This window comes from Balaenoptera physalus (assembly GCF_965194825.1).
Source record: "Balaenoptera physalus genome assembly, chromosome: 9".
Lineage (NCBI taxonomy): Eukaryota > Metazoa > Chordata > Mammalia > Artiodactyla > Balaenopteridae > Balaenoptera > Balaenoptera physalus.
In genome coordinates this window covers 68,767,480-68,782,572 of record NC_138888.1, presented here as the reverse complement: position 1 = coordinate 68,782,572, position 15,093 = coordinate 68,767,480, and the positions used below count along the sequence as shown (strand labels likewise).

The 15,093-nt window shown below is 41.5% G+C and overlaps 1 protein-coding gene across 1 annotated transcript in view; it reads right to left on the bottom strand.

Annotated features, from left to right (window-relative positions):
* Window positions 1-3,243, bottom strand: part of GABRR1 (gamma-aminobutyric acid type A receptor subunit rho1) — a 38,516-nt gene extending 35,273 nt beyond the window's left edge. The window contains exon 1 of the mRNA XM_082473981.1: window positions 1,209-3,243. Within this exon, the coding sequence (XP_082330107.1) occupies window positions 1,209-1,330 (122 nt within the window). The 5' untranslated portion in view covers window positions 1,331-3,243. The remainder of the gene's footprint in view (window positions 1-1,208) is intronic.
* Between the last annotated feature and the right edge of the window lie 11,850 nt (window positions 3,244-15,093).

The window sequence follows — 15,093 nt, the reverse complement described above, 5'->3', positions numbered from 1 at the left end:
CATCTCTATGGCAGCACCGCTCCACTGATTCCACCGTTTGCCCCGCAGCTTCTGACTCTTGACTGTAACCATATGGCTTGTGCACAGCAGTCTCTGTCTGTGTCCAGGGCTCACCATGACCACTGCATATTTCAGCTCCTAGCTTTGTGATGTTGCTAAAACAGCTTGAAACAAGCGCTGTGAGCCAGAGCTGGCTGTTCCGGATCCCATGTGTGGAGGGCTCTCTCAAACACAGAGCTGGGCACTAAGGAACCAGACGCCCAGCCCAACCACTAGCCCCAAACTCCAGAAAGCTGGACTTCCTTCCATACTAATTGCTTTTTTATGATCTCTATTCATGTTACATTCAGAGATGAAGAAAGCTGAAGCTCAATTTGGACTCAGGCTGATAAAGAACCAAGAATCAGTGCCCTTCCTGCCTCCATCTCTTCCTCAGTAAAAGAGAGAGAGTTGGGTTAGGGGGATCTCCAAATGTCCTATTTTATTGATGCATATCGGACAAGCAGGTATGCAGGTATTCCATTACCAGCTCTGTCACAGAGCTGCCCAGGTGAGACCGATGCTGAAGGATCGGTCTGGCTCTCTCTAAGCTCCCTCCGCAGGCTGGTATGGCCAGGGTGGCGTGTACCGTGTTGGTAACCAGCAGCGGCTGGTCCTCAGGCAGGTCCATCCCTGCATCCTCCCGATTTACTACTGGTGGGGACAACCTAATGGTCCTCCTAGCCGTACAGCTTGAAGACAGCTGCTTTCTTCTCTTTTAAAAGATTTTAAAAGGGACTTACACATCTAGCAGAAATAATTAGAACTCACAGAATCATTCTCACTAATTAGAGGTCCCATGGGTTATTTGAGAATTCCCAGATTTGCTCCAACCTAGGATGCAAACATCAAATAATTGCCCTTATTTTTTTAAATGTGCATATATTCTTTTATCCAGTATCTACTTTTACCCAGGACAATTCCTAAGAGAGTGGAGAATATGCGATGATAGCACTGTATCAAATCTCGCATCATTTAAAAAGAAAACATAATTCTAACTTCCTAATAGGGGGAGTAGGCGGAAGCAGGAAAACAAAGGGAAAAGGAGTAAAAAGGCAAAAGGCATTCACGGGAAACACCATATATTGTAAACGATTCCACAACAAAACCAGAAGCTCGCTTTACATACCCTTTTCCCCTAAATCCTCGATCAGGAGAAGTCCACTCACCTGCCTTTCTTCGACATCTCCGGTACGTCTCTTTTTCTCCAGTGCACTCTGCTTTCAGTAGCCAAAGCCCATGGCCACCACAAAAGGAAAAGGCCAACTTTCATGTTCTGGAGAGCCAACATGCGTTTCCAAATCCAAACAGTTCTCTCAAGAAACAGCAAAAAAGGAAAAGGATGTTCTTTTTCTCTCTTAACACATTATTGTTCTGTTCATTATTAGAAAGATGTTTACTCATGCAAAAAAAAAAAAAAAAAATCAACCCACAGTCTGTAATCTGGAGGGCAGGAGAAAAAGCAATTTCCACTAAACCTATAAATCCTCCTACGTCAGATGTCAGGGATTTTCTGAACTGAGGTTGAAGTCCTGTGTCCCTGTCCTACAATTATTTTGGCTGGTCTAAATGAGTTCATCGTCAGACGTGAATACGTTCGTAAAAGGTCTGTATTTTCTGTTCCAACAGAATAGAAGGAAGTAAAAACAAACCAAAGCAATTTCCAAAACAAGAAATGCCTGAGGTGCTGCACTACTTCTTATGCCCCGAAAATGAGCTCCTCCCTGGATCTATTTTAAGCTTTTCGCCATTATTATTATTTGCTTTAGCTGAGGGCTGGATTTGGATGGTTCCCCACCCTCACTCCTTCCTGTGGTTGAATCTGTGGAAACTCAGGGCTCTGCACCTGTGCCATTATCTATCTGGCTGAGGTTGGGAGGGCTAGGGGGAAGGAGGCTTTTTTTTTGGTCTTTGTTTTTTGCACAGTAAGAGTGAAATTCTCTTGTCAGTTGTGCTATTCATACTGTGAGCCTCATCAGACTTTTCACATTTGGAAAATATCAGTAATAAATTAACAATAGCGATTAAGTCTGAGTTATCTATCGTTAAAAACAAGACAAGAGGCCCAAAATGGTGTTGCTTACGCTAAGCTCCACATCACCAAAAGGAGACAACTTCATTAGTTTTAGCTCTCCCAGAAATGGAATCTTAAACCAGTCAATGAGGTGTCACTTGATAAGCGCTAGTTAGCTAATCTGCCTGGTTGACGCCTGCTGTCCCCTAAAGGAAAGTAATCTTGCAATAACCAACCCGCTTTTTTACCTAGTGTTCCCACTCCCTTCTGCCTGTAACAGTCTTTTATTTTGTACAACTTCTTGGAGCTCCTTTCTATCTGCTAGACTGAATGCTGGCTGGTTCATGAATTGAAAAGTCAATAAGAGCTTCAAAAGTTACTTATTTGAATTTTGGTTTTTTAACACTGTAGATAGTTTTTCTTTTCCTTTGATGCTTGATCAAAGACTCTGCTATAATCTACAGGCCAGAGTGTGTGTCTTCAACCAGGAAGGATAGTCACAGAGCCTCGTGGAAAAGGACAGCAACTTTCAGAGCATATTGGTAGATGGAGTCAGGATTTCTAGGATTCTTTATAGTTGAAAAGCAAAAAGTTTTCATCAAACTGCTAAACCAAGATCTAACAGAACAAGAATTCATTACACAGAATGGAACGAATTGATGGGGGAAATGTTATTGAAGTTATTTGGAATATTGTTGGTTTGTTTTAATGTTCTACTTCCTGGATATGTAAGGAAGCCCTTTCTTCTTCTTCTTATGCTCTCTGTAATTCACAATAATTACAATAATACAATACAATACAATACAATATTGTATTGTACAATAATACAATAATACAATATTGTATTATTACAATACAATAATAATATTATTATTCACAATAATTTTGTAAATTCTGCTGTTGTAAACCAAAATGAGACACTTAAAAATGATATATGAGTCTCACTGACACAATTCCCCTCCCCTGAATTCAGAAAGTCTTACACAATTTCCTTACTTCCCATGGCAATATAGTGGCATAGGTTCATTAACAATATGTCTTCCCGGGGAGCTCCCTGGTGGCCTAGTGGTTAGAATTACGGGCTTTCACTGCTGTTCCCCAGGTTCAGTCCCTGGTCAGGAAACTGAGATCCTGCAAGCCACACAGCACGGCCAAAAAAAAAAAGTATATATATATATATATACACACACACACACGTGTATCTTCCCTTCACAGATATAGAGAACACACACACACGTGTATCTTCCCTTCACAGATATAGAGAACAAACGAGAGGTTACCGGTGGCGGGGAGAGGGGCAAAATGGGGTGACTGGGAGGTACAAACTATTGGGTATAAGATAGGCTCAAGGATGTATTGTATAACATGGGGAATATAGCCGATATTTTGTAATAACTGTAAATGGAATATAACCTTTAAAATTGTATTAAAATTTTTTAATTCAAAATTAAAAAACAAAAAAACATTAAAAAAAAAAAGACTATGTCTTCCTTTTTACCAGAATATAATTGGAAGAATCAATTATACAATCAAGGCCTTGCCTGGAATGGTGTAGTTGAGAATGATGTTCCGTTAACTAGGGGTGACAAGCCATTTTAAAGAACAAAGTTTGGCTGTACTTATGAAGCCAATGGCTACAAAGTCCTCCCAAGAAAACTGGCCTGGGACTAGCTTATAGGATCCAGCATCACAGGTAGCAAGGAAGGTCACTTCCAGGCAGGCCTTTGGAGTAGTTTTTGAAACCTCAGGGAAAGAGAAATTCACCCAAATGTATAGGTACTGCAGGTACCTACCTTAAACCAGCCAGAAGAACCTAGAAGTGTTTAAGAATTAAATTGGCATGAGACAGATTAACAGGAAAAAAATCAAACAAAAGTTTAATAACATGTATACACGGGAGAGACCCAGGAAAACTGAGTTACTCACCAAAATGACTTAAACCCTCACCTTAAATACCATCTTCAGCTAAAGATGAAAGAGGATGTTGCAGGGAGCTCATTTGGGACCTCAAAGGGGAGGAAGGCAATTCACTTGGAGATGACAAAGCAAATGTTGGTAAACAAATGTTTGCTGGGTCCTATAGAGACAATGGGACACAGAGAGGAATTTTAACAAACAGATTTTGCTAGAACCCTTCCTGTCCATACACCTAATTCATACTACAGTGATCTATGGTGATGGCTCCCTTCCCGGAACAGGTCCTCTATCTTCATTCTTTTAGGCAGTTAGGGGGAAGGTCAAGAGTTCTTCCTGAGTCCTTCAGGCCTTGATGGTTTTCAGCTCAAAATAATCCACATGCCAAAGAGAGACATTTTGGGGTGGTAAGTTTTGCTCCCCTATTATAGCAAATAAAAGTTGCTTTTAAAAGTTCAATCCAAGATTCCTTATAATTTCCAGGCTGAAGTTAATTTGGAATCATTCAATACTCTATGACTCTAGCTTTTTGCAAAGCAGGCTGAAGGAGGCCTCTTTGGTGAATTAACACTCTTGACGCACCTAGTTCAGTAATCAAGAATAATCTTGTGGATCAAGAATAATCTTTCTTTGAAATTATGTATGATCACAGGGGAAGGAAGACTGTCAGGAAAAGCTGTCAAACTTTGAAGTGGGCAAAAGAGATTACTGGGGGTCCTTTCAACAGAAGGCTAAGCCTTGTCCAGTGGACCCTCCAGGGATTTTCTGATCCTCTAGGGATGTGGTTTGGATTATCTTTGTTTTTGTTTTGTTTTGTTTTGATGTGGAGAGTGGTAAATATGTTCTTTTTTTGTATTTTTTCTTTATTTTTTATATTGGAGTATATTTGATTTACAATGTTGTGTTAGTTTCAGGTGTACAGCAAAGTGACTTAGTTATACATATACATATATCTATTCTTTTTCATATTCTTTTCCCATATAAGTTATTACAGAGTATTGAGTAAGAGTTCCCTGTGCTATACAGTAGGTCCTTGTGGATTATCTATTTTATGTGTAGTAGTGTGTATATGTTAATCCCAAACTCCTAATTTATCCCTCCCCACCTTGCCTTTCCACTTTGGTAACCATAAGTTTGTTTTCTAAGTCTGTTAGTCTAATTTCTGTTTTGTAAATAAGTTCATTTACCATTTTTTTAGATTCCACATGTAAGTGATATCATATGATATTTGTCCTTCTCTGTCTGGCTTCACTTAGAATTCTCTAGGTCCATCCATGTTGCTCCAAATGGCATTATTTCATTCTTTTTAATGGCTGAGTGATATTCCATTGTATATATGTACCACAACTTCTTTATCCATTCATCTGTCGATGGGCATTTAGGTTGCTTCCACGTCTTGGCTATTGTAAATAGTGCTGCAATGAACATTGGGGTGCATGTATATTTTCGAAGTATGGTTTTCTCCGGATATATCCCCAAGAGTGGGATTACTAGATCATATAGTAGCCTTATTTTTAGTTTTTTAAGGAACCTCCATACTGTTCTCCATAGTGGCTGTACCAATTTACATTCCCACCAATAGTGTAGGAGGGTTGATTGTCTTTGACCAGGTTATTTTACAACTCTGTGAAAGGTAGATATTAACATGTAGAAAACTGATAGTAATGCATATCTTTCCTGTCCATAGCTATGCAAGTTATTCCTTTTGTCCACTAGAAAATATAAATCTCTGTAAATCAAATCCTCATTTGAACCAGTTATAACATCCTACTGGTCCCCTCACTAATTAATGAGTTAAACAAAATCTTTGGCACATGTTCATTTTATAGTTATATGAGTCATGATTAAATCCTCTTACATAAATCAGCCTAAAGCACTTTAAATAAACACACGTTGGAAACAGTTCAACGTACAGAAATAAAGGCAGAATATGTGATGTCTCCAGAGGTCAATATAAGCTAAGCATGATTAGATACTTAACTGATAGTGACTTGCTGATCTTAAGAACCAAAGCAGCAAAGAGGGAACATTCTGGAGTTGAGTACATTAAAAACCTCAGGCCACGAAGGCATTGAGGGAGATGGCTTTAGATGGCTTTTTTTTTTTTTTTGGCCACACTGTGTGGCCTGCAGGATCTTAGTTCCCCAACTAGGGATCAAACCCATGCCCCCTGCAGTGGAAGCTTGGAGTCTTAACCACTGGACCACCAGGCAAGTCCCTAAATGGCTTTTTGATACTCAGATTAGAAAATGTCTTTCTTTCTTATTTGGAGGCCCCTGGACTAGCTCCAGGGGCCAGGAGCCTGGACATAACCAAAGAGCAAATCCGGATGGCCTCACACATGCATTTCTTAACCTTTTCTCTGTAGCTTAGCAGAGAGCTGGCTCAGTAGGTCTGAGTTAGCTCTGTGGGAGAACAGGCTGATACCAGCTGCTGAGCCTTCCCAGCAAGGCCACTTCTTCCTCTACCAGGAAGTTCCCATGGCAGAGCCAGAGGGCAGGTGCCCTGTCTCAGAGCCATTTGGCCCTGGCCAACCATGCCCACCCCAACTCAGGGGGATCATGAGAGCTCAGAAAGCCGTGTGCACTTTGCTACTTCCCTGCTTGTAAGTACTCTTAATAAAAAAAATTGTTTTCCCATTAACACCACATGACTCTGCTGCAGAGTATCTGTGCCCTCTCTGCAGGACATGGACATGGGAGGAGTTGTCAAGAGGACATGGACCTGGGAGAACCAGCTGGGGCCAACCCCCAGATTCAGGAAGGCAGAGGAGTTAGGAAGCAGGATCAAGCCTTACTGGGGATCCAGACTGACTTACCCAAGTATTGGATTTCCAGACCAATTTAAAAAATCACTGTGTTTTTTTGTTTGTTTCTTTCTTTCTTTGGTTTTGTTTTGTTTTACCAAACCCTCCTTTCCCTTTACTCAGTATACCAGTCTCCTCTTTTTCCCACTTCCCTTTTTATTCCTCAATCATCATGCCCTTCCCTACATCAACGTAAGGCAGCCAGGGTAGTAACTCCTTCCGCGGGGAAAGGACCAGGCAGCAGTTGGGGCTCGCCTACTTTCTCATTGCCTCTTCTAAGCTCTGCAAGTGTCCCCCTGGCTCCCGCCCTCAGAATCAGCCAACACTCCACGCCATAGGCACTCACTGACTGAGAGGGTCAGCTTCAGACACCACACTCCCGACTGCTCCCGGACGATGACCCCAGGCCCACATCAACTGTTTTCGAGTTGCTCCCTCTAGAACATTCTCTAGCTACATGCCCACCAATAATTCTCTGGTTCTGAGTTCAGTGCCTAAATGTGGTTTCCCAGCATAGATTGGACTGGACCTTGCCAGGTAAGGAATTAGGCATAAGTGAAAGAACAAAGGAAAGGAATCTGTTGAAACAATGACCAGAAGAGTCCCTGATACAACAGTGTATTACTCACTGTATTGCCTAGCCTACAAATTAAGCTGCTGCTGTAATCAAGACATTTAGAGATCAACAAATAAGATAGAAAAGTAAAAGTTCAGAGGCAAATAGTCCAGGCTGATGGGGATATCTGCTCCATATGATGGTCTTTCTGTCTTGTTGTTTCTTCTTAGTGTGTGGTCCTTAGATGCATGGTTAAAATTGGGCTGCCATTAAGACTGTGGCCCAGGCCACCGGGACAGGCAAAGAGAAGAAATGAAAGGCAAGCAATTTTGCGAGTGACACAAGAGCTGTACTCATCACTTTATTCACATTCCATTGGCAAGAACTTGGCTACGTAGCCACTCCTAGCTGTGAGGAGTCTGAGAAGTGCAGTCTCTAGCTGAGTCACCTTCTGTCTAGCTAAAAACTCTATCGCTATGGGAAAAAAGGAGAATAAACTGGGGGGAACACTCAGCCGTCTGCCAAACTCTCCAATTCTGCTTTCCATCTTAGGAATCAGGTAGCAATGACTTGAATCGCAACTTCTATTCCTATAAACCCCTTTTGCTGGGGTTTACTGGGCCCCTTTCCTCCTTGGCCCACTTTATATGTAGAGCTAAACATTCCAGATCAGTCAGAGCATCCAGAATAAAGAGAGAGGGGACAAAATGTCAGTCAGACCATTAATCTGAAGCATGTTGAGAAGGCTGTGGTATTTATGGCGAGCATCCACCCCCGTTCTGCATCGCTATTTTAATTCAGGTCAGAATCCTTGATCCCTAGGTCTTTTAAAGCCCATCTGTAATGTGCACTCTCTTTGTCATTTCCCTGTGGCCCCTTCCCTGTGGAACCACCAATCCCACTAAAAGCACTTAGATTATTTAATTCAAGTTATTTAATATAGCAATGACAATAGGCTATCTGGAGACTACCCACCATCTATACTGAAATTTGCATGATTGATGGGAAGTCTAAATTAACAAGAAGCTTCTAGTTACCTAGAGTTGACTTTTTTTAACAGTGTAAATCTTGTGATCTGAACATACCTTGTTGATATCCCTGACTAAGATTTTAATCAGGGGCTTCCCTGGTGGCGCAGTGGTTGGGGGTCCGCCTGCCAGTGCAGGGGGCACGGGTTCGAGCCCTGGTCTGGAAAGATCCCACATGCCGCGGAGCGGCTAGGCCCGTGAGCCACAATTACTGAGCCTGCGCGTCTGGAGCCTGTGCTGCGCGGCGGGAGGGGCCGCGACGGTGGGAGGCCCGCGCACCGCGATGAAGAGTGGCCCCCACTTGCCGCAGCTGGAGAGAGCCCTCGCACGGAAGCGAAGACCCAACACAGCCATAAATTAATTAAATAAATAAATAAATAAATAAATAATTAAAAAAAAAAAAAAAAAGATTTTAATCATCAGTGAGGCATATCTGTTTTGCTCATCACTTAGAACACTGGCTGGTAAACAGTAGGTGCTCAATAAATATTTAGTAAATGAATAAATGAACCTATTAAATGCCCAATGCTTTTACTTCCTAAGGAAGATAATGTATAAATTTGTTTACATTTTTGTCTAAGTTTAATTTCAAAATATTCTAAAATATTCTAAACAATTTCAGATCCTCATGTATTAATACATCCTGGAAAAAATTTTTAACAACAATGTTTGAAACAAAAATTATTTATGACTAGTATTGATTTAATTTTTTAAACACCATACCATAATTGCCCCAATTTTCTCACCTTGAAAGTTCATCCACATCCAAACCATCCTGTTTAGCTCTTCTCCTCCATAAAAAACCTCTCCTGATCACAGTAGCTCGTTCTAAGCCCTTTTCGCTGTGTACTGATAACACTTATTCTACACCTCTTAACTTTGGCATTTAATTTTCTGCTGCCTAAAATATTTGGCTACTTATTTCCCATATACTGTATGAGTTTTCTTTCTCTAAGGACATCTTTTAATCACAACATTACTCAGCACAAGACTTTGTATACTGTTGGCTGAAAAATTACATTCCTTTTTGATTCTTTTTCTTTTTTTTTTGGCTGTTCTGCACAGCTTGCAGGGGGATCTTAGTCCCCCAACCAGGGACTGAACCCGGGCCATGGCAGTGAAAGCACCAAGTCCTAAACACTGGACCACCAGGGAACTCCCCTCCTTTTTGATTCTTTATTTCTCATGATTATGGCCAAATAATAACTGTTTCATGAATGCTTAGACCATTTATCTGGTGATTCTCTGAACAATCCCTCAAACACTTGGCCAAAATCCTTCGAATGTTGGGCCCCCTGGTCTCCTTCCTGTGAGGCAATCACTACTTCCTGCTTTGGCAAGCTCTTTACACCAGGAGCCACAAGAGGCTTTTAAAATGTGGTTTTTGGTTTAAGTTCATTAGAAGTTATGAATATAAACTAGCAATGAAAAATCAGTAAGAAAAAACACATGTATAATCCCCCAACCTTGAAAAAGAGAACAGGGACTTCCCTGGTGGTGCAGTGGTTAAGAATCCGCCTGCCAATGCAGGAGACACGGGTTCGAGCCCTGGTCCGGGAGGATCCAACATGCCGCGGAGCAACTAAGCCTGCGCTCCACAACTACTGAGCCCACGAGCCACAACTCCTGAAGCCCGCGCGCCTAGAGCCCGTGCTCTGCAACGAGAAGCCACCACAATGAGAAGCCCGCGCACCACAGTGAAGAGTAGCCCCCGCTCTCTGCAACTAGAGAAAGCCCGCACACAGCAACGAAGACCCAACACAGCCAAAAATAAATAAAATAAATTTATAAAAAAAAAGAAAAAGAGAACAAAGTAAGACAGCACTAAAGATTTCTGGTTTTTAAAACTACCATAGTTTGCTCTGTTAGATAACTTGAATCTTTCCCTCCATCAGGCTAGAACTACAAATGAGAAGAGCACTTACGAAGTACACAGTATTTTCAGCACAGTCATGGACATACTGGGTGAGCTTGTACATGTTTTGACTTACTGTACTGCAGTCTCTCACTTAGAGATAACCTCTCTAAGTTACAGATCCATCTAGGACTAGGAATAAATAACAAGTGTCTCTAAAGCACTGGGCTAATGAAAAGGATAATATCACAGAAGTAATATGCAACAACATCCTCAGCAAGTGACCCACGGAAAACCAATAGACAGTTTAAGATAAAAAAGTAGTCCAAAGTAGTTGCTCTCAACCACTATTTCAGCCCACCCAGTGGGTGGCCTTGGGAAAAGTGAAGGGAGCTCATTAATCCACATACGTATGGTATCTGCAAAAAAGAAAGGCTTGACCAAAGCAGGTTTAAACAGAAAGGTACTGTCTCACAAAACAAGAAGTCTAGGTGACAGGGTTGTTGGATTTACTGGTGTCACCAAAAACCTGGGTTATTTCCTTCCCTCCTTCTTTTTCCTCTGGCCATCTTACCCATCCTTACAATATGGCTGCCAATAGCAACAAGTCTCCTCATTCATATCCAGTGGGAGAGAAAGAGGGAAAACTTTTTCCCAGGTCATAAAAGATAAGCCCTACACTTCAGTCTGACTGGGCCAAGTAAAGCCCTAAGTCCATCCCTGGACCAGTTACATTTATCAGGTTAAAACATGCTCTGATTGGCTTAGACTAATCAGGACCCTCTTCTGGACTGGAAATGGGACAGATGCTTGAACAACCCCCAGGTTCTGACTCAGGAAGAAAGAAAACAGGGTGAATGCTGGCTCTGCCACCAATGGTGCCCACAGGTGTGAAGCATCCGGAGACTGAACACATTATGTGCCTTTGTTGCTGTTTCCAAATGCCCTAGTGGCTCCTGTGATTAAAAAAATGCAGACCCATTCTGGAAGTGTTTGGGAAGTGCAGCTGAATGCATAATGGCCTTTAGCCATGTCTTTTCGCTACAAAGAGGTATTAAAATTATGACTATAATCATCTGATTAGAAAGGAAAGAAGGAAGGCAGTCTCTGTGTGTTGTTAACCTTTGAATTATATTGCAGTTCCTGTGGGAGAGTCACTGCAGCCCTGTCGCCCTCTACTGGAATCATAGCAAAATTGTTGAACTTTTTATTTGTTTCCAAGTCTGTTTTTAACCGAAATGCATAGGCTTCTAGGTTCAAGTCTAACTTTGCAAAAAGTTGCCTAGTTTCTTGTTGATGGACTTTGATATGCTTGTCATGGCTCCAGGGGAATTATTGTAGAGAAAAGAGGAAATACTGTGAGATCAATCCAGGTCTAAAGCCACAGAAACCATGAGGAACCCCTTAGGGGGTCTGCTGGGATGGAAGAGGGGATGTAAATGTGGGGTTCCCTCAGCAGCATTACGTGGTCTGAGGGCTGAATGTAAAACACAAGGACTTTTTTTGTTGTCTCCAAAGCAACCCAACTACTGAATAATTGTAGTTTGCAACTGAATGGTCCTTTGGCATTTACAAAACATTTTTACATGATTCATTTGGTCCCAAGAATGAGCTCTGGAAGCAGGCATAGCAGGTTACTACCTCCACTTCATCAGTGAGGAACCTGAGGCCCCAAGACATTAAGTTATTTTCCCCAGGACACGTGGTTAATAAATAGGAAAATTTGTGCTTTCAATCCCAGGGCCTGTGCTTTTCCATTGACTCTATACCCTCTTCTCCCTTCCTGGCTGCTCTGTAAAGTGATTTTATTATCTTACTTAACATGTTTCCCAAGGCATTTTGATGGCAACTCAGATCTTTTTAAATTTCATTTATTTATTTATTTTTTATACAGCAGGTTCTTATTAGTTACCTATTTTATACGTATTAGTGTATAGATGTCAATCCCAATCTCCCAATTCATCCCACCACCATCACCACCACACCCCTCACCCTGCTTTCCCCCTTTGGTGTCCATACGTTTGTTCTCCAAATCTGTGTCTCTATTTCTGCCTTGCAAACTGGTTCATCTGTACCATTTTTCTAGATTCCACATATGTGTGTTAATACATGATATTTGTTTTCCCCTTTCTGACTTTCTTCACTCTGTATGACAGTCTCTAGGTCCATCCATGTCTCTACAAATGACCCAATTTGATTCCTTTTTATGGCTGAGCTATATTCCATTGTATATATGTACCACATCTTCTTTATCCGTTCGTCTGTTGATGGGCATTTAGGTTGCTTCCATGACCTGGCTATTGTAAATAGAGCTGCAATGAACATTGGGGTGCATGTGTCTTTTTGAATTATAGTTTTCTCTGGGTGTATGTCCAGTAGTGGGATTGCTGGGTCATATGGCAATTCTATTTTTAGTTTTTTAAGGACCCTCCATAGTGTTCTGCATAGTGGCTGTATCAATTTACTTTCCCATCAACAGTGCAAGAGGGTTCCCACAACTCAGATCTTTTAATTAGTTCCAGATTACTTCCTGCTAATTAGATTCATTTGAATGAAATAGAGGGTTTTGGCGATGGTAAGAATGAATTCTTTGAATGAAAAGTCACATTTGGAACTATTCAACTCTTGAAGAAAAGAATATAATTTAATTGTATGACAAAATAAACAAGAGGCTTAAACTGAACTCATGGGTAAATGTACAGCAGAAAAGGACAGCTGGGCAATTTAATATATGACTATTCTAGGGGTGGAAAAAATTTCCCTTCTTCCATTCTATGCTCTTTGGCTGGTCTAATAAGTAAATTGACATAAGACAGATTAACAAGAGAAAACCAAATTTAATTTTGACAGGAGTCCCACAAAAATTTGAGACCTAAAGTTAAGCTGGGCAACTGAGGCTTATATGCCATCCTGAGTCAAAGATTGGGATAGGGGCCCGGGGTCTTCAAAGGGGAGGAAGGTAATTCACAAGAAGATAAGAAGAGGAGGTGTTTGATGATTAGATGTTCACCCTGCCATGAAGATAGGTCATTCAGATAAAACATTATCTCTGGTAGTATCTCTCTTTCAGGACCAGGCCCATTATCTAAATTCTTCTAGGCAGTTAAGGGAAAGGTAAAAGTTTTCCCTGAGTCTGCTGGGTCTTGATTGCCTTCAGCTCAAAATAATCCACGTGTCAAACTGACCTATTTGGGGGTGACCTATTCTGCTCTCCCTCACTATTTAACTTTTTTCAGCATGTCACTATCTTCTTTTTTTCGGTCATGCAGCATGTGGTATCTTAGTTCCCTGACCTGGGGTCAAACCCGTGCCCTCTGCAGGGGAAGCGAGGAGTCTTAACCACTGGACCACCAGGGAAGTCCCAGCACGTCACTATCTTGGCTCACAGATTAACTTTGGTTGCATATAATTTCTTAAAATAAGTTAACATAAATTCCATTTTTTCTTTGAATCTGTTGAAAACATTTTTTAAATAGCAAGCTTCAGACTGTATTCATTTGTTGCCATGTTTCCAAATGATTTGGTTCATTGCTTTAAGGAGAGAGAAACCACTGGAGATCTTTAAGAGTCAGTGACACAAAGGATTTTTATAGATTTGTGTCCACCTTCTGCCCTCTGAGGCTTAGGGTTAGGATTTCTCTGGGGGCTTCTGCAATCACCCTGCCACCCCACCGGGAGAACACCCAGGACAGCTCAGATGTGAACATCGCAGGTGTGTGGAGGATTGCAGCCCTTGACCGTTGGTGGCCCAAGTGTACAGAATCATGACTCTTCCAGCTGGCATAGGTGTTGGGGCTCCCCCAGGTTAACCTACCTCATTTACCACCAGAAAACGGGTCTAGATGGGTTATTTGGTTTTAGTTGCTTTTTCCAAGTGGCTATAAAGTCAAAGGAGGTTCTTGTTTCATTGGTTCCATTTAGTTACAACTAGTATTTCCTGTTTTTAGCCAGTGCTGGAGATAGAGCCGGCCAATCCCTGGTGATTGTGGGATTGGAGCCGTGACTCCTGCTTCTAATTGTTCTGTAGAAAATGCAAAAGAGAGCAATGCCGGTGGTTTTCTCGGTTGATTCTTCTTGAAGTGTATAGTCAGTCGTTTCAGGAGTTGCTGAATGAAGTTTCATCTAACTTTAGAATTTCCACAGTTCACGCTCTGAAACCTCATTGTTAGGGACATATAATTTTTAGACATGGTTCGTTTGCTTAAAAACCACGTTTTACTTTCAGGTCCATTTACAGGCGTTAATTGGTTGTCCCGAGTAATTTTTTTTAAATTGAAGTATAGTTGATTTGCAATGTTTCAGGTGTACAGCAAAGTGATTCAGTTATACATATATATATATATATGTGTGTATATATATGTATAACTTTTTCAGATTCTTTTCCATTATAGGTTATTACAAGATATTGAATATAGTTCCCTGTGCTATACAGTAGGTCCTTGTTGTTTACCTATATTATATATAGTAGTGTGTATCTGTTAATCCCAAATCCCTAATTTATCCCTTCCCCCTGCCACCTAGTAATTTTTAAATGGAAAAGAAAAAGGAAAGCTGGGCTGCCCGTCCCCACCTGTCCGCACCCAGTCTTGCAAACTGCTTCCCCAACTCGGTTATTCACGACCTCTCAGACAGAAGGAGGTGGACCCTGAGGTGCCTTAGGATTCTATAAGAAGCAAGGCCAAACCGTCCAGGCACTGAGGACAGAGACATTGAGTAAATGACCAAATGGCTTTGGGTGTGGAGAGGCTCTCTTCTTAGCAGTCAACGCCATGGGGCATTTCCCACCTCAGTGGGACACCGCGCTGTGTGTCCTGAGAAAGGCAGCCACATGTAGGAGCTCATGGGATTTTGTTCCAGCTGCTTAGAGGTTTTGATTGTTTT